General features: G+C 39.3%; 1 protein-coding gene across 1 annotated transcript in view; it reads left to right on the top strand.

Moving 5' to 3' along the window:
* apoba (apolipoprotein Ba) overlaps positions 1-16389 on the top strand; it is a 110261-nt gene extending 93872 nt beyond the window's left edge. The window contains exons 22-29 of the mRNA XM_034111570.2: positions 34-209; positions 547-668; positions 846-1219; positions 2125-9696; positions 9810-9921; positions 13798-13830; positions 13941-14127; positions 14263-16389. Coding sequence (XP_033967461.1) covers positions 34-209; positions 547-668; positions 846-1219; positions 2125-9696; positions 9810-9921; positions 13798-13830; positions 13941-14127; positions 14263-15447 — 9761 coding nt within the window. The 3' untranslated portion in view covers positions 15448-16389. The remainder of the gene's footprint in view (positions 1-33; positions 210-546; positions 669-845; positions 1220-2124; positions 9697-9809; positions 9922-13797; positions 13831-13940; positions 14128-14262) is intronic.
* Positions 16390-20717: the final 4328 nt, after the last annotated feature.

Below are 20717 nucleotides of genomic sequence, written 5' to 3'. Positions count from 1 at the left end.
AATTTGTTGGTGGATTTGGATTTCTCTTTACAGATGATGACAAGTTTGAGGTGGAACTGAAATCTGACATGAATATAGAGATTCATAAACTGATCCCAAGTATAGTTGATTATCACATGCAGCTGCAACAACTCATTGATCATATCCTGGACCAGACAGTGGCAAAGACTGATATGAAACTGCGTCATATAGTCACCAAAGGAATTGAGGTATTACTTGGACATTTGACACTATATAAACTACCATCTTCAAGAAATATAGAAATATTTTAGTGAAAATGGAGCCTTGTGACTAATGATTCATTAACTATTTGTTGGGTGGGCCATTATGCCATAGGGATGTGCAAAAAAATATATTAAAATTATTAAATATCTGGTATGAACACTGACACCAACTGGCTGTACTGCTTACGCTGGTTTCCATATACTAGTGCAGTCATTGATGTTGATTACAGCACATTGACAGGAAGAAATGAGCATGATCAGAATCAAAACAGCTTTCAAACTTTGAAGTTTTGTTAAAGTGAAATGTGATGTCACCCTGAAGGCAGGTGATATATGGTTGGACAAACTGACAGCACGCATCCCCTATCTTGTAAATCTGCGAAGTAAGAGAAGCATCTCAGATCTGACCCTGCCAGCTTTGCCAGAGAAACTGTTTATGCTTTCGTAAGTTTTTTTTAGAGTTTAAAAATACTTCTTGCTTTCAGATTTTACTGATCATAAACCATAATTTACAGATTCAACTGAACAATGTGTTGTGTCATGTGGTTTCCTATGCATGGTAACTTTATTATTACATTTTCAACATTGGAATAATATTGATTATGCTTTTTTTTTTAACAGTGACAGCTTGTTCCGATACCAATTCAACAAGGATAAGATGGCCATCTCAATTCCTCTTCCACATGGAGGCAACACGTCAGAAGAGCTGAACATACCAACAACTGTGTCTATTCCCCTTATAGATTTACCAAAAATAGGCCTTAATATTCCTGCCAAAACCGTTCATCTGCCATCATTCACTATACCTCCTTTTTTGGATTTGACTGTCCCCCTTCTCGGTCTGGTTGAAGCATCCACCAAGATCAACAGCAACTTCTACAGCTGGGAAGGTTCCATCTCTGGGGGCAACAACACTGTGGATGTCCCCAACTATATTGTACAGTACAAGGCAATGGCCCAATCACCTTTCAACCTACTTTCATACAAGCTTGAAGGTCAGTAATTGGGTAAAACCCCTTATTTGTATTTATTGTTTTGCTGTTTTACTGGGGAGAACTCAAAATAGAACATATTCAAACAAATACAATTCATAAAAAACAAGGTATAAAAAATAGCATTGTCCAGTCATATAGTCTCTAGGGGTGCAACAACTAATCGACATAATCGATTAAAATCGATGACCAAATTAGTTGCCAACTAATTCAGTCGTCGATTCATTGGGTCTAAGTTGTTACTCTCTGTTTGCGGAGCTGGCTATGTCACTTAAAAAAAATACATTCGAAAAATGGCGGAGGCGTAGAGAAGCATGGTCCGACTAAAATCTTCAACAGCTTGGGAGCAGTTCACTTTAAACAACAGTAAAAAGTGTGTTAAAATTGAACTTGCATGGTACGAGAGCACCACAGTGATGCAGGAATATCTCAAACGTAAAAAAAAAAAACACCCGATCAAGTTCCCTCCGCTTCGCGTGAGTCTCTGTGATCATACTGTCCGTGTTTTTTTTCCTCCAATAATGACCGGCTCGCTGTACATTACCCGGCAAACAAACAAACTAACGACTAACTTGACTTATTTTAACTTATTTAAACTATGCCAATTTATTAATTCAGCTATTTCAAAGTGTTTGCAAATTTGCAGAAAATAGGTCGGGTTGAGACACTGTGTGCTGTATTTATGTGTGTGTAAGAAAGTGTAACTGCAGAGACGATCTACCTATTTGTTGTAGCAAAGCCTGTTAACACTTTTTGTTTGTGATTCACAATTATATTCTTTATAATTTTGCATAATTTATTATTATTTATAACGGCTCTGGTCTGATCTGGTATGATGCAGAATAACATATTAAGCTTGTGTGTTGCGAATTCTGATAATAAAATACTTTCTGTCTGTCTGTTTCAAGGAACCGGGATGATGTCAGGAAAAGCCGATGATAATTTGAAGTACCTTCTGAATAGTTCCTTCAGCCATAGCCTCATTGACACAAGCTTCAGTGTCTTTAACACATTAACGGTAACAAACACATTGAATGCAAGAGCGAACTACAAGATTGAAGCCTCGAGTCCAATTGGCCTGCAAGCATCTCTATACTACTCTGCTAAGTCAACTTCAACTATTGATTCATGTAAAGTCTCGGGAGATGGCACATTTGACGGATTGCTCAAAATATGTTCATTCTACACCAATACCTCCTACACCCACAGCTACAACATGCGTCCGCTTGAGGGAAAAGGAAGAGGAGATTCCAACCTTCACTTCAACTTGCCATTCATGGAAGTTCACAACATGATCCAAGGAGTTTACGAAAACTCTGAGTTGAACATTGTGTCCAAAACCAATGTCCAAAAGGATGTCTTCAACCATGTAGCAGACCTCAAGTATAAAGATGCGCAACTGACCCTAAAGTGCAATGCAGTTGCCTCAGCAATGGGTACATCACTCAATAACAAAGTTGAGCTTGGAGTGTCCAGTCAAATGGCCATCCTCAGAATTGAGTCAAAGGCAGATGGTGACTCAAATAGAGCATTTTCACTTATAACAGGATCCCTGGATTCAAATGGTCTTGAGGTCAACTCTGAAGGTTCTCTCACATTGGACACAGGTCGTGGATTGCACAAAGCTTCTGTTTTGGTTAGCAGAAATGGTCTGACCACAAGTGGAACTAACATAATTCAGTGTAGCCCTGTCACAGTGGAGAATATTTTCAGTGGTGCCATTGACAACAATGGAGCGTCCCTTTCTTCCGGGGTCAAAACAATGGCTATGGAGAGCAGGGGAGAGCTGAACATTGAAGTTAAAATCACAGCTGCTGAAGCTTCTTTGAATGGTGTCTTCAAGGGCCATGCATATGACGCAACCACAAGAAACAACATAGACATTATTCTGAACCGAAGGGCTCTGGCCTTTACGAGCAATACCATGGGGACATTCAAGCAGATGAATACAGAAAATAGCCACACACTGACCCTAACTTTGTGGACCCTAGCCCTCCAATCCAAGACTAAAAACGTTATCTGTGAAGATATGCACTACAAACAAGACACCAGGGTAAATATTAAGCCATTTGTTATGTCATTTGATTTGTCAAATGACCTCAGGTTTTATGATATCAATTTGAACAATGTTGGCCACATGAAGCTTGAGCCAATTAAGATGGATCTGAGTGGAAATATGAAGGGAGCATATGGAGAAGAAAACAACATTAAACATACCTATGAGCTGAGTATTGACAATATGGCTGGTAAAATGAAATACAACATGTCTGGGAACTTAACGGATGCCCAACTAAGTCACAACTGTGAACTTGAGATTGCTGGACTTTCCTCCAAGTTAAACTGTGAGGCACAAATGAAGTCAGAACCTCTACGTTTTGACAGTACTATTCGTACCATGGCACAGCCTTTCAGGCTCACTCTTGATGCAATCGTAAACAGTGATGGAGAAATTAATCTATATGGGAAGCACGCCGGACAGCTGAACAGCAAGTTGTTAATTAGAGCTGAGCCCCTAGCTTTTACACACTCACATGACACCCGGGTGTCAACCACACATATGCTTCCAAGTGGAGAGTCTTCCACTCATTTAGAAAACCGGTTTGATGGCCTCCTGACACCAAGTGACCAATCTCTGACCTGGAAAGTAAAATCTGAACTAAATAACCATGCTTATAACCAAGACATCAGTACTTTTAATAATCCTGAGAAGATTGGATTAGAGTTTTCAGGAGTAATGTTAACAGACATTTTCAAGAATTTGGGAAAAAAAGACACAAAATCAGAAATACAAGAATTTAGTATGGCTGGTTTCATTAAGTATGACAAAAACGGTGACTGTCACGTCATTGACATCCCATTAATTGAAAGCTTTCCTGTTGCTTTGGAGCAGTACAAGAACACACTTGTACAAGCCTTAGAATCACTTCAACAGTTCATCCACAATTTAGACGTTATTCAGCTAATCACTGACGTCAGAGCCAAGCTAGACAGGGTACCTATGCAAGTGACACACTTCATGCAAGAAATGGACTTAGAGAACAAAGTAAATAAAGTAAAAGTAAAATTGGATTATCTGGTCAATGAGTTTGCTGTAACTATGAATGATTTGGAGGTTGCTGTGAACAATTTGAGAGAGTTCATTGAAAATACAGTAATGGACTTTGCCACTAAAGTAAGAGATCTCATCCTTACAATAAAAGAGTATGTCAAGGCCAGACACCTTGTCAACATGATAACAGATGTACTTTCACAAATTGGAAATCAGCTTTGGTCCATTGATGAACAGCATGAAATTAAGCATTCACTTGTCAAAGCACTTGATACCATCGAGGACATCATCAGACAGATTGATGTTCAGAAGCTCACAGAAAGCAGTTATGTGTGGCTTCGAGAATTTGATTCTGAATATGGAGTCTTGGAGAAAATCAAAGACAAACTTTCTGAAATTAAACAGGCCATTCATATCTTTGATTTTAAAATGTTTTTTGAAGATTTAAAGGATTACCTTCTATCAATAGATTTGGCAAATTATTTTGAGCAGCTGTCATATAGAATCCCTTCTTCGGAGATAGCAAAAGTCATGGAATCTATGAACGATGTTATTGTCAACTGGATTGATGAATATGAAATCCCCAGCAAAATCAATACGCTGTATTTCTACATTAGGGATCTTCTTTTAAAATACAGTCTTGATGAGAAATGTAAAGAATTATTAGATCAGCTAGTGATTCTAGTCAATGAATTTAAAATTGATGAGACTGTGCGGTTGATTGTAGAAACTTTGAAATCTGTCAATTTTGAATTTGTTTATGATAAAAGTATGCAACTTCTGCTCAGTGTGACAAGACAGCTCAAAGAAATTGAATTTAGGAAAATAATTGATGAGCTTCATAAACATATATCATCAATGATTAAGTCACTGAAGGAATTTGACTACAGTGCATTTGTTGACGAGTCCAACAAGAAGATTGCTGAACTAACAAATTATATCAACAAACAGATTAAAACATATGAGATTGTGCAAAAACTTGAGGCAGTAAGGGAATTTTTCAGAGAGATCCAAAGTTCCACCTTCACATATTTGGACAACCTAAAGAAAACTAAACTTGCTGATGCCTTGAATACATTGAAAACTGTGATTGACAAAACATTTTACAATGACATCAAGATGAAAGTGCAAGATATTCTCGAAGATATGCGACAAAGAATCCTTGACATGGATATCAGACACGAAATGTACATTTACCTCAAAAGAGCAAATGAATCCTACACTAATGTGGTTGCCTACATTTCTGCAAAGTTTAACCAACTGACAGTTGAGATCAGAAAACGTGCCAATGATAAGGAGATCATCACCCAAATCAAGCAAACTGTAGATGGAGTTCTTGTTGCACTGAGAACAGCTGAGATTAAAGTTTCCACTTTTACTATACCTCTCACTGACCTTATCATTCCAGCATTTACAATCAACCTGAAAGAACTGCAAGAGATCAGCATCCCAGCTCAAATTTCAGTCCCTGAGTTCACCGTCCTCAACACCTACACAATTCCTGCCTTCACCATTGCCTTTGATGAGATCAAAGCAAACATAATTTATATCATAGACAACATCAGGGAATTTGAGATCGAACTTCGTGACCCTGGGGAAATCTTTGGTGACCTCAAAGTTCTCTACCTACCTGAATTACCAGATCTCACCTTACCGGAAATAAGTCTTTCAGAATTAACATTATCAGCCTTCATCATCCCCAAGTTAAATTATAATGATTTTAAAATCACAATGCTCCCAATTCCAGTGTTCACATTACCTGAGGTTCGAAGTGACATTTGTATCCCAATGTTTGGCAAACTTCATGGAGAATTTACAGTGAACTCCCCACAGTACACTCTTCACACTACAGGGAAGATTGAGAACTCAACATCCACACCAAAAAACCCACAGTTTACAGCCACTCTTACCTCTTTTGCCAAATCACCCATTGGGCCCCTTGAATACACATATGAAGCCACTGCACAATTAGAAACTCCTAAAATGAAGAAGTTGCTTTTCACAGAAACCGTGAAAGCCACACATGTTGCCTTCTCAATAGATCACGGAGTATCCATGACACTCACTGGCTCTTCCGCAGAGGCTTCTGCTAAGACCACTGCCAAGGCTACAACCCAAATCTACACTGCAAACCTGGTCAACAATATGAAACTTACCTTAAAGAATGGTATCTTTGCAGTAATAGACACAAACTACGACCACAGCGTTGACAACCCATCAATTGAAACTTCAAATCAGGCATCGGTGAAACAGTATATAACAGCCAGCCTGGATTCAGGTAGAATAACTGTGACTGGTGAAACTACTGGTAATGGAAAGTGGTCCATTCAAGACTATTTTGATGAAGGTACATACAATAGCAATGCTGAATTCAACATCAATTTTAGCACTGCCAAATTTACTTTTGTAGGAGAAACAGACTGTAAGGCCATGAAATTGAAGCAAATGCTGACCGCTGAATCCGTGATCTTAAACCATGTCACTGTTTTAGCAAAATGGGAAACTGAAGTACCATCTGTCAAGAACAGTGTTATGATTTTAAATGCAGAGGCTAATATTTCGGACTTAAAAATTGCGGCGAGAGCCTCTCATAATGCTGAATTAACTGGAAGCCTGACTGGATTCATTGCCAACTCTCTGGAATTCATGGTCCATCCATTTGAAATTGTGCTTGATGTCAAGAATAAAGTAAACTCCAAGATGATATTCCCATTAAAACTTACTGGTAAAGTGGATCTCCAGCAGGATTATAGTGTTGTACTAAATTCTGAAAAGCAGCATGCATGTTCGTTTACTTTGGCAAGATTTAACCAGTACAAATACAATCACAACTTTACAGCAGAAAACAATGACCTGGACATCTTCTTTCACTCATACGCTAATGGAGAGGCTAATTTGGACTTTTTGACTGTTCCTCTAACTATCCCAGAGATAACCGTACCCTACCTCAATGTTAATATTCCTGAGGTCAAAGAGCTCTCTCTGTGGGAAAATGCTGGATTTACAACCTTGCTCACCAATCCTCAACAGTCATTCGATATCAACCTGAAAATGCATTACTACAAGAACCCAGATACACACATCTTTGAATTACACCTTGAACCAATTTACAATGTAATTATAGACAACGCCGACTTCATCCAGGCTCAATTTGAACAATGTAGAGACAAAGTAGTTGCACATTTAAAAGATTCGTACAACAAAGCAAAGTCACAGTATATCAAACACAAAATAGACACCTCTAGTCTGCCTCCTCAAACCTTCACTGTCCCTGGATACAAAATACCAATATTGAATATTGATGTTTCTGCTATTAGTGCTGAGATGCCGGCCTTTAGTTACTTTGTCCCCAAGGAGGTCAGTACACCAAGCTTCAAAGTTCCAGCACTAGGTTTTACTGTGCCATCCTATACCCTTGTTCTACCATCTTTGGGTTTACCTGTTATCCATGTTCCAGAAACTTTAGGTGAAATACAACTCCCCACTTTCACACTACCAGCCATTCAAAACAACATTTTGATCCCAGCCATGGGTAACATAACTTTTGACTTCTTCTTCAAATCCACTATAATCACCTTAAGTTCTAATGCTGGCTTTTTCAACTATTCAGACATTGCTGCACGGTTCAGCACTTCTTCAACATCTGTGTTTGACGTTTTAAATGGAAAAATGTATGGCACCACCCGTTTGGCAAAGAATAGAGGAATACAACTGGTCACCACTGTGTACCTAGAACATAAACATGTAGAAGCAAACCATACATGTGATGTTAGTCTCACCGAAAAGAGCTTGGAAGCTTCTCTAGTAAACACTGCAAAAATCAATCTACCCTTCTTAAATCTACAGTTCGGTCAGGAACTCACCGGAAATACCAAGACAAATGCAACTTTAGTTTCTAAGAAAAAAATAAAATATATGTTAAACATTCCTCTGATTAGGTTGGTAGGAAAAGGAAATCTTGATATAAACTGGGTCCTGGAAGCACCTTCTTCCTATGTGTTATTAGAGACCTCCACAGAAGGGAAGTCAGATATAACACTAATGGACAGTTGTAACTTTGATGGAGAGCTAGAAAATGTGGCCCGTTTTTACCTTAATGCCAATAACCTACGATCAACGGTTAGGACGGTCGTAAACTCAAACATTGACAAACAGGAGAAACTAAAACGAAGCACATACAATAAAGTCTTCCAGTTTGATGTAAATAATAACATGGCCCTTGAGGTCTCATTACGGCGAATGTTTGCAACAGTTGATCACACCAGCAATAACAATATTGATATTGCATCTTTCAACACTAATGGAAAGTACATTGTTATAGGAGAACTAGATGTTGTTCCTCTAACAACTTTCAAGACTACATTAAACATTGATGCAAGTCAGCCAAGTAGCTTGGGTAATACTGGACTCTTTCAGAGCATCAACCTTGCTATCAGCTCGGACAAACAGACGTTCACTTGGAGTGGTAAGGAGCAGCTGGCATCCATCATCCATGCTTGTGATTTACTCATTTCCAATGATGAATCCGAAGTACGTCTGGACTTGACCGGATCAGTGGAAGGCCACCAAGCTTTCCTGAAGTCAGTTAGGCTTCCTGTATATCACAAAACAATCTGGGATGTTCTCAAGTATGACCAGGTCACACATTTGGATGACTTACACGTTTTTAACATATCTTCCAGCATTGTGTACACAAAGACTATGTATGGCCAGGAGTATAAAATACCATTTAAACTATTTGAAAACAGCATGACTTTTAATATCCCAGAAATTAGCATTGCAGTGCCTTTTTGGATGAAAGAAATTCCACTCTCAATCAGGAAGACAGACATGCGATTTGAAAAGCCAGATGTCCCTGATCATCTCACTCTTCCCCCTGCCATCTCAGTTCCAGCCTTTGATGTACCATTTACCAACTTGCATGTGGAGCCCTTTACAATTCATCCAAAGAACCTAACCATGCCTAAGGTTATCACCACTACAGCCTTTCAAATCATGTTGCCTCTCTTGCCAATAATGTCAGTGCCCAGTTACATCATCGAAACAGAGTATCTACAGGGGAAAACGTCTTTCCTTTCATTTAAGATTCCACAATATGAAATCACAGTGTCATCTTTCACACTACCAACATCCTTTGACATTGGAGAGCACAGTATCAGCTTAAATGAAATCACAAACCAGATATTAAACTTCGAGCTTCCAACCATCATTATCCCAGAGCAAAAAATTGAAGTCCCTGAAACTGCCTTTCATCTTCCTTCAAGTGTGTTTATCCCAGCTTTTGGATCCCTCAGTGCCACTCTGAAGGTTTCCTCTCCTATATATAATGTGTCAACAACTGCCCAGCTGGAGAAAAAGAACTCTAAGCTCATAACTTTGCTGAATTCCACATGTACTTCTACTATGATCTTCTTGGAATATGACCTCTCTGGTAAGACAAGCACACACTGTACTGTACTTTACTTGTGGTCATTTCTATAGCCAATAAGTTGCTTTATAATAGACAGCCAAATATAATATTACATTTTGCTTATGTCCCTTCAGCCAGTGCAATTCTTGGATTAGACAATGGAGTATTTGATCTAAATGGAAAGTGCAACTTGATACACAGTGACGTAAACTTTGACTGGCAACATGTTTTGTCAAAAAACCTAAGGTAAGTGCATACACTATTTTTACTTTTTATTTGTCTAGTTAAATATTCAAGAATTCTAGAATATTAGATTTCAATTCTGCAACACAGGGTTGCACAACTAATGCATTGGTAGCTTGGTCCATTTAAACAAAAACAACAACATTATAAAACAGAACAGTATTCCATTCCTTTAGTGCATTTTACATTTTGCAATAGAAGCAAAACTTCCCAAAAAAAATTGAATTCTGCGCTTTGTCTCTAATTTTGAATCAAGTACAACAGCTTGATCTGGGATACAGCAAGGAACCCAGGTTTCTTTAACCCTCCGGTATCACTGTGGACGTTTTTGTCCATATGGGTCATTTTTCACTTTTCATTTTGCAATAACTTTGGTTATTGTGTTTGTGCAAATGGCCTGTTTTTTTGTAACAAGGCTATTTTCTCGATCTATTTTGGAATTTCAATTTTTCAAATCGGTCTTTAATTCACTGTGTACCAAATCGACTACGCAAATTAGTCATTCGAGACAAAAATGTCCACAGTAAAAGACTTTGATAAAAACATTATATTAAAAGGTTTTTTTCACAACTTTTTTGGGTTCAATCTTTAAAGCAAAGAAGATAATACCAAAAATGTAATCATTTTCAGGATTTTAACCCTTTAAATGCCATTTTGAATACATGAAACCGCTGTTTTTTTTCATGATGAAAACAGAGAAAATTAGTTATTTTCCAAAACATAACAGTCTTGGATATGTCAAAGATTAGCAACAAAATGGATTTTTTTGCATTATAAGTTTTTGCACAAAATCAGATTGAACAAAAAAGTTACAAATTAGTCATTCGGGACAAAAATGTCCACTTCCAAAAACTGCTCTAAAATGACAACAGATTAATATTTTTTTAAACTTTTTGGGGTTAAATCTTTCAATCAACTTCAGTCCTGATCAAAAATACCAAATATTAACTTATGTTCAGGATTTTAACCCTTGAACTGCCAGTTTGAAAACATGAATTTGCGTTTTCTATGAAAAACATGCACAAAAAGGCAGTTATTTTCCATATAATAAATGTTGGTGGGGTCGGCTTTTTTTTTATTTAACAGTCTTGGATATGTCAAAGATTAGCAACAACATTGATTTTGGTTGATAATTAGTTTTTGCACAGAATCAGATTAAACAAAAAAAGTCACACATTAGCCACTCGCGGACAAAAATGTCCCTTCCACTCCCATTATAACCACATATTTTGATCTCTCCGCCATACCGGTATAAAATCATGCATTTTTGAAACACCAAACTGTATCTAAAAGTATCTTGGTAACACAAGAAAAAGAGTAAGTGTAATTTCTTCGGTAATGTTACAGAATGTTTCTGAAAAATGAAGATTCCAGGACCACTTTAAGTGTTTCGTTTACAATACTATTACATATAGAGGAGAGCTCTTCTTCGGGAACATCCTCTCCCCTACTTTGTACCATCCAGTCATTAAGCCCCTATCCATTATCCTGGTGATAATAAGGGTAGGCTACATCAGACTTGGTTTTTCTCAGATCCATGGCTAGTTTTCAACGGTCGTCTTGGTGGGGTCCTTCGTTTTAGATGATTTGCTGAGTGGGGTGGGACTTATTGCGTTGAGTGGGGGGAGTCAGTGTAGAATTGAGAGTTTTTAGAAAAAAGTTCTTTAAGCGTTGTAGCTTTTTCATCTCATCTCCAGCAAATAGGTCATCATTTAAGAACAAGTAATAGTTTTGTCAAGATTCTACAGAAAAAAGTCAAAAAAGAATATATCCTATGCATATTAATTGATTGAAAACAACGGCATTTTATTTTTCTCATTTTTTTAATTTTAATTGTATTTTAATTTTATTTTGTAAACCGGAAGCGGGGGCGGGACATCCGCCGGAAGCGGGGGCGGGACATCCGGTCGAACGAGGCGGGACATCCGGTCGAACGAGGCGGGACTTCCGGTTTTCAAAATAAAAATAAAAAGGCGGGACTTCGGGTCAAATAAGGCGGGACTTCCGGCCGAAAAGGGGCGGGGCGACCTGTCACTTTTTCTGCATACTAATGAGATGGACATGGCATTGGTAACACTACTCAGAGATGTGGCAAATACACCCAAATGACCCCAGAGGTGGGGTTTATTTTCTAAACCTCTCTAAAAAGGTCAAATTTCACTTGTTTTGCATCAATCGTGATACTTATATGTTATAATTAGGATTCCTAAAGGTTTTTGGCTACTATCCCATCATTTAAGGATGGTTTTCACTATAAGTAATGTTTGTTTTTTGTTCAATCTGAATTTACTTTAAAATAAAAACATCTATATTGATTCTGACTTTTCTACATCCAACTCACAGGTATTCTCATTGCTTTGAGAAAAAAGATTATTAATTTACCCCTTTTAGAAGTGACTATATAGTCATTTGTTTTGGGCATGTCATTTTCGAGCCTGAGACCTTGGGGCTTAACAGGTTAAAGTAATTGGCGAAGACTCTTTCGTTATTAGAGATATCAGAGCTACCAAATTATTATTATCTTGGGTAGGGTTTTTTCTGTTGTAACTGACTTTAGTTGAGCGAGATAATTGTACCTGTTAAATCAATAAAGTATATGAAAGACTTATTCAACCAGAATGCACTCCAGAGTGCTACAGGAAGACTGTTTAACCCATTCTCACCAAAAAAAAGAGGAAAGGGCTAAATGTAAACTTGGTTTTAGGAGTAAACACAAAACATTGTTGGAGAGGTCTCAATCTGGAGAGTAACATCATGTCAGTTTGAAGATTATAAACAGGTCGTGCTTTCAACTGTTAAGCTTTGAACATTGGCTTTAGTGCATTTTGTGCATTTTTGCAAGTGTTTGTCATTCTGTTACAACGTGCATTGTGAGTAAGATATCCAATCAGCAAGCTTCAAAGATAGCTGAGGCTTATGGGTAGCGTGATGCTTTCCAAAACTCTGAAAAAAGAAATGTGTACTGCCGATATCACTGTAAAATCATTTGACAGGGAGGGGAATGATATGCGTCCCTTAGTTACTATGAAAACGGCGAGCCTGGAAATAATAAATATTCACCCGGTGAGAGTTGACGATAACTTGACATGAACGCTGGTCAATGGAAATGAATAGGGGGAAAGACGTAGCAATCTCACAATTTCAGGTGGTACGCGCAGAGCAACCACTGTAGTTTACATACGTAGTATATACACGTCCTCCTGGCGAGACCTCAAATAATCTTCGTAATATCTATCAAACTATAGATCCTACACATCCACAAACTATCCTACAATTTAGGAATTTGCCCTAAAAATAGATCGGGTGTCCGCCACGTTTTTTTTCTCACGCTAGGAAGGTTTGCAATCCCGTGATATGGACACTGGTCTTTAGAAATGAATAGGAAAAAAATATTGTATCCATGTCACGTCTTGATATGGTTATTTGTGAATATACTACGTTGTGCCCTGTGGACCAACGTAGCCATTACACGTTTTTTTTGTGAGACTGAGTTGGTTTAACTCCTCCTTCGGAGTGACAGTATGCTGCTACTTAACTTTTTGAAGTGGATATAATATATCGAACGTGTGCACAATTATTAGGCAAGTGAGTATTTTGACCATATCATAATTTGTATGCATATTTTCGAAGCTCTATAAACTTGAATTGAATTGGATTTAAGCATATCAGGTGAAACTTGCCTAATAATTTTGCATACAGTGTTATATTTGTATTTGTTATTTGATAATTTATTGGACATGTACTACATTTCGTATGTTTTTATATCTTAGTTTATTTTATCTTTTTATTCTTACTCCTTTTTTTTATAACATTTTTTTTTTAATAAATATTTTATTTCATTTATACGAAAATGATAGTATTCTGATTTCTGTTTGTCAGGATGAAGCGCCAAACCCCTCTGGCTGATTCAATGTAAGATACTTTTACCCCAAGGAAGATTTTCTGCAAATTTAAATCTCAAAAAGTTATTGCTCCTGGAATAGAAAAATAACTTCACCAACCACTGTTTCTTTGTTTTAAAGGGAGTCTCGTCATACTCTTAATGTTGATGTGTCAAGCCGAACATTTTTTGATATGAGCTTTCGCTTCGCTTCCCGCAAAGATGGCATAACTGCTTCTATGTCTTGTCCATCATCTGGTTTCCTTGGATGGCAGTTTCAGCGGAGGTCTCCGTCACAGTTGAATGGAACACTTTTTAGTCGCTCCATGGTAAGACATCTTAAGCTGCTTTATTTGTAAATTGTCAACAGCAAAATACAAGTAAAACTACCAATGGAATAATGCATTATAGTGCAACGTGACCTTTTAACAATTATTATTCACAAATTCTTTCCTCAACTTTAGTCCTCTCATGAAAGGGATATTGATGTTTTCTCTGCCAAAGCTACGCTGACAAACTCTAAGAAGATGATCTTACAGATGTCATGGAATTTCGACTTCTTCCTTAATGTGATTGAGGGCACCAAGGACAGGATCCCTGCTATGACAGACGCTGTCCTCAAGTTCTTTAACAAGTACCACACTTACCACTTTGGCTTTGATGTAAACCAAGGTGGAATGAAGCTGAAAACCACAGTTTCTAACGTCATAGAGAGAGCATATCATGAGATGCCTCTATCTTTTAACACATTGCATAATTCAATCAAACACCTGGCTGATCAATTAGAAGGCATGTACAGGAAGGCTTCTGAAGGCTTGCATTCCCTGAGTGTGCAGGATGTTGTAGACAGGTTGTCTCTTGAGGCTAGACAACGGTTGAAATATGGTGAAGACCATATCCATGTCTTGTTAGATAAAGTCACACAGTCCTTAAGTGACATCAAGTTTACATTACCCGGATCTCAAGAAGAGCTCTCAAGCCTGGAGATGCTTCAGCAAGCTTGTTCGTCTGTATCAAGAGCCACTGACAGGACACTGCTACGGTTTGCCAGCCTAGTTGAGACGATTATTAGATACATCAGGGAAATCAAATGTACCTTACCTGGAACTGATGTCGTTGTCAATGGAAAGGAGACCATGGATAACCTGATGTCTTCTACTAGATCTGTGTATGTTCAGCTCAGACATTCTGTGCACAGAGGGTTTGATTTGCTCCACAAAACACTTGATGACCTGCTTCAGGTGATTGCTGAAAAAGCAGAGAGTTTGATCAAATACCTCAAAAATGAAAACGTCAATATCGCTTCTCAGGTTGATTCCATCTATGCAGAGGTTCTGCATTCCTCAAATCAACATGCCGAGGAGGCACATAGATATGTGGCTCAGTATAAGGAACATGCCAAAATGCAGATTCAAAAGGCTTATAATGCTCTTAGAATGGAGCGTGTAGATAAGGATGCCAAGGAGTTTATCAGTATTGTGCAGTCACATCTCGATAGAGGGTTTAATGAAAGTGTAGATCTCATGAGAGTCACATCGCAGAGCACAGCACCATACATCAGAGTGAGCAATACAAAGGTGGAATTTGAAATTCCTTTACCTTTCCTTTGGAAGTCTTTCAGTGGTTGGCCGACGCATTCCAGTCAGTGAGCCATAATGAAGTTGTTTGAAAAATGTATGCCAATATCAATTCTGTTAATTGTGTTTCACCTAACCATGATTATATATGAGTTGTTACTATTTGAGATGTCTTTAAATTAGAAGAATTATACAAGTATGACTCACTTGTGCTTTACATGTTAGTTACTGTTTAATGGTTGTGTTCTATTAAACATTCTATAACACATAGGTGTGAGCAAGCTCTCTGATTGGTCAATAGGCGTGTTTGATTCCACGATCAAACAACGGTCAAATAGAACGTGCCTTTTCACAACAAGTCAGTATCCCTCCGCGTCTGAGAAAAACGATATACCGTTGGGCCGAAAAGCAAACTGCCTGCAGTTTGCTTTTCGAACTGGAACAAGAAAGCAAATGCCCGAATCAGCAAAGGCTTTCTACCACCATCCAAGGAAGTCGGTGAAGCCTGGGGATGCGGTGTGGTATAGCATGGAGCCCTTGGGGGTGAACAGCCTGGGGTCCATGATGACCCGCATTAGTGAAGAGGCTGGCACTGCTACGCGTTACACAAACCATTGCGTCAGAAGCACCTGCATACAGCGGCTGGCGGAGGCAGGGTTGGAGGCCAGAGAAATCATGTCCGTTAGCGGGCATAAAAATGAGTCATCGCTTCGCAGCTACTGGGCTCCATCTCTGGACAACAGAAATATGTGGAGCAACGCGCTTTTTGCCGGTCCGGGACACGCCATGAAACGGCCACTGGAGGAAAGCTCTTCCGATAACCTACCCGTGAACACCACAGCACCACCTGCAAAAAAGTCTGGCATGGAGTTCATGGAGAGCTGTTTCAAAAATTGCACTTTTAATGGCAGCATGAACATCCACCTTCATTCTGAAGCCAAAATGTTAAATATGTAAACAAATAAATAAATAGCCTAATTCAAGAATTGTTGTAAATAAATTGTTTTCAATAAATTGGTTAATAATATATTAATTACTATAATTATATCAATAACTGTAACCGGGGAAGCAGGAGTGTTCGATTGATCGGCTAGCGTTACCAAGGGAACTATACTTTATAGGAACTACTTTCTGACGGAGATTAACTCAAGCAGAAAGTGTAGGTTTGGTATGATTGCTTAAATACAGAATACAGATTTTTGTGTTTGTCATACTGTCTAAATATTATCATATTTAATCAATAGACCTGGATGCCCCTCGGAGTGACTGGGCTGGGCTTCAAAATATCAAAATATAAAACAAAATACATATTTTTTGGAAAATAAAAGAAACTGCTTAGTATGAATCTACAGAAATGGTAAGATGATTGAAAGTCCAAAATATTCTTGAAATGATCTTAAGTTGACTGGAAAGCAGATTTAATTAAAGCGTGAAGAAAATGAATGTTTTAGGTAAACGTTGGAGTACTGCAGGGGGTACGTGAGATTTATTTGATGTTACTGAAAAACATTTAAACAAATTACTAATAGTAGATTAACTACTTTATTCAAAGGTTTACAGTAATTCTGGATAATAAAATGGGAACAATAAACGGGGTGCTCTCTTTTCCTCTCCCTCTGCTGACAGCCCGTCAGTCTCGTGCAGCTCGCTGAACCTGTAATAAGCCGACAGTAAAGAATACATATATTTATAACTAGTTTAGCTAGTTCCAGAGTAGATAAAATAGCTAAGTGTGTTACTGTAGGTCTAACTCTTAGTGTATTTTGCTCCGCTCAACGATCCGTCACAGCGGACGGAGCTGTGATCATGCAGAGCTGCGTGTTCTCCGTCAGCAGCAGCTGATCTGATCTCTCTCTCGCGTCCGGTTAGACTTCACTCGCGTTTATGTCCAAATATATCAGATCTAGCTAGTTCTAGTTAATGATATGCAGGGGCGCCGCCAGGGATATTGGGCCCCATGAAAATATATCACATTGGGCCCCACCACCAGGCCCAGGTCACGCCAACCAAGCACAATGCTGTAACCACACCTCCAGAACCCAGCCGACTCTTATGCTTTAAATAACTCTACCTGTACAGGCTTGCATCTATCTTGTAGTAACGTACTTTCCACTTGCCCGCTCGGGCCACTAAAAATATTGCTTTACATTTTTTTCCTGTGGTATTGGTATTTTAACTAGCAACTTAGTTAAATTGTTTCGTTTATCAACGCTACAACATAGCGTTCTGTGAGTCGGTTGTCGTTGTTGGGTGAAAAGCAAACAGCAGTTTGCTGCGGAACACAGCGCGAGCAGGCTCCCGTGAGCGCGCTCCTTCACTACAGACTATCGCGCCGCCTAACCATTCGCCAAAATGTTTTTAATACCAGCGGTAGCCAGGCAAAAAACAAATAAAAGAAAGTCACCGGAGGAGTTAAAGGAGAGTGACAGGGAGCATGAGAAGAAGAGGGAGAGAAAGTTTCAGCCAGCTTGATCGATGGAGTTGGCTTCTACTGGTGCAGGGCAGTGTGCGAACTATACCACGGTCACCGGGGGAGCCGGGATTTCTTTTTTTGCGGGGGGGGGGGGGGGGGTAAATGCTGATCCGTGCATTAATAGCAACAGCACAGACATAGGCCTATTATATAGAGAAAATCTGTTGCACACGGGGTGGTGCCACAGGTCTACATTTACATGAAACGTCCCGATGGATCATGTTCATGTCAACAGATTTCCCGAGCATGTATGGGCTACGCAAACTTCAATCAACTTGATAATAAGTAATCCACGGACCACCAATGTAACGTTTGACTGTTTAATTAAATCAACTTAAAATGTCTCAAAAATGTGATCCACTCACTCCACTGTTGGCTGGTCCAGCCAGCCGGCGGCCGCGGGACCACCGCAGCAACTTCGCCCCCCCCCCCCCCCCCATCTCGAGCAGCAGGCAGGGAGGAAGAGGAAGAACAGGTGGAGTGGTCATCAGTAGCATCATCATCTTCTTCCACATCTCCTTCGACCTCTACTATGGTAGTTGTAGTCATCAAGTTAGCTTCTCTTGGCTCGTCTTCTTGTGTCTCTTCAGCCCCCAAGTTAACGTTAGCTGTCAAGTTAGCACTAGCACTGACGTTAGCTCCCTCCTCTCTCGGTTCTGTTGTAGCAGCAGTCACAACGTACGATGTGCTACCACCAGCTACATTCGGTTGGTCTTCTTGATCAGGTTGTTTGGCCGTCTTTTTAAAGAAATTGCCCAAGGTACGTTTTTTTTTTCTTTTCGACATGTAGCAGCAGCAACAATGCCTGGTAAACATTCAGTGCTAACTAAACGAGCTTGTGAGTGAGTGGGTAGTGGGTGGAGCTGCGGGCAGCATACAAGCAGGCGACACTTTTTTCATGAATCATAAACTATAATTTTATTTCACTTATTTTACACCTTTGAAAAAAAAAAGTAATGGTTGATTAATAAATCCCATTTTATGTTTCATCATACTCTCAGAGTAGTCGTCCGGAAACTTGAAATGTTCGCTGCATATGTGCCTGTGGATCTTTCGGTTCGGGCCGAGCAGATTTCGCTAGCCATTGCCTCCGAACGTACTTCCTACGCTTACCCGGTGGCAATAGATGGAACCGAGCATTCCGTGGATTGTTCCTATCCGAATTGTGGCAATGTTTCGCGATACAATGAGGCATATTTCAATAGAATTGTGAGAGTAACTAGAGTAAACAACATGAACAAAGCACATCCGTCAATTTGTCCTCGACACCAAACGCATAGTTCACGTCACTTCCGGTAAAATAAGTCATGTGACTCGTCAAAATGGCGCCGCCCACAGGGTTGATGTTATTTCGGTAATTAATCAGTTTAAAATCACTGATAACATCAGCGGATTAAAAAAAAAAAAAAGAGACTGGCAGAGACTGGTCTGTTTTATCGGATGATAATTATTTAAAAATGCGTGTCATGAGGATTGCCTCCCTTTAATGACAGGAACCCTAACCCTAACCCTGTACAAATAATAATACTCATAATAGCAGACATTTTTTAACAATGACCACAATATCATTATTTTAATAAACCAAATATAAACAATTGAGGAAAATGAGGAATAACTGATGATTCAAATGTTGTAGCACAAGTAGTAATGTAGTTAGTGCATAAATTAGGCTACTATTGCAACAAACGTGTTAATTTTCTTCATTATTAGTCGATTTTTCTTTTGGTGGACGAATGCTCCGGACCAGTGGTTACAATGGTGGGGCCAGTGATAATACAATTCCACCGGCCCGGAGTTGGCAGTTTACCCTTAATGTCTACCCCTGGATGTTCTCTTGTTTCAATGTTTTTCAATTTGCAGTTTTGTTTCTATTTGAATGACCTTGTATTCAGTGTTTTTGAGGTCCCAGATGCTTATAATGGTACGTATTACACAACATCAAGCACATGTAGGTGTCAAAATGGTATGTATTGCATGTGTTCTTGCATGTGTTCTTGTTCTCAAGTTATCCCAGTTCTGCAATTACATTGTTCCTAGTTAGCTAAGTGTCCTACAAGTATACTGTATATGTTTTGCCATGATCAGAGTAATAAAATGTTTTTCTTTTGCAGGTACTTGTCAGTCATCGGATTTGTCATTAACATCGACATGTTGATGCTGGTGATTCCTGAACTGCTCCAAGTTCAGCGGTATGTCCTCACCTACAGGTTCAGCCAGGATCACTTGGAGCTCCTATTTAATTCCATCAGAGCGTCAGGTAGGGTTGATGTTCTTTTAATTGCAATAAATTCTGAAAATGACTTATGAGTAATGTATGTATTGTGCGCCTGTTTTCCATACAAGGTGGCTGGAATAACATCCATCTGCACGCCAGTTCCAGGCCATCTTCCGCCGCCTGATGGTTCGGTGTGGTGTTTCACCTAGTGAGACAGGCAATGTGGCAGCCCAAGATCACACTGTGTCCCAGTCTGCGGGAGAGATGTCCTCTGCTGAAACTGCTGAAGAGCACCCATCTCCATTCGCCAACATTTCGGCTGTTGTGAGTGACCACAGCTATCTTCCCACTCGGTTCGGTGGTCTGGTGGAAAATACGCTGGTCTACATCGCAGGATTTGTAGTCCGGCAGATTCTGCGAAAGCTGTCCTGTGATGTGTGCCGTGTGAGATGTCAGAGATGCTGTACCTTCATCATTTGATGAGAGCTACCACCTTCTAGCCCTGAAAAACAACGGTGGCCTAGTGATTCCATCACAAGGCACAGTGAAGGTGCTGAGAGCTGCAGAGAGGGTGATTCGCCAAGCTTCAACAAGGCAAGCTCCAAAGGAGTCGACAGTCACCTACATGGTCCGGGAGGAGATTGGAACGGAGGA

Source organism: Pseudochaenichthys georgianus, chromosome 22, assembly GCF_902827115.2.
Source record: "Pseudochaenichthys georgianus chromosome 22, fPseGeo1.2, whole genome shotgun sequence".
Taxonomy (NCBI): domain Eukaryota; kingdom Metazoa; phylum Chordata; class Actinopteri; order Perciformes; family Channichthyidae; genus Pseudochaenichthys; species Pseudochaenichthys georgianus.
The sequence above is the reverse complement of the archived record's forward strand: the minus strand, read 5'-3'. Positions and strand labels throughout refer to the sequence as shown.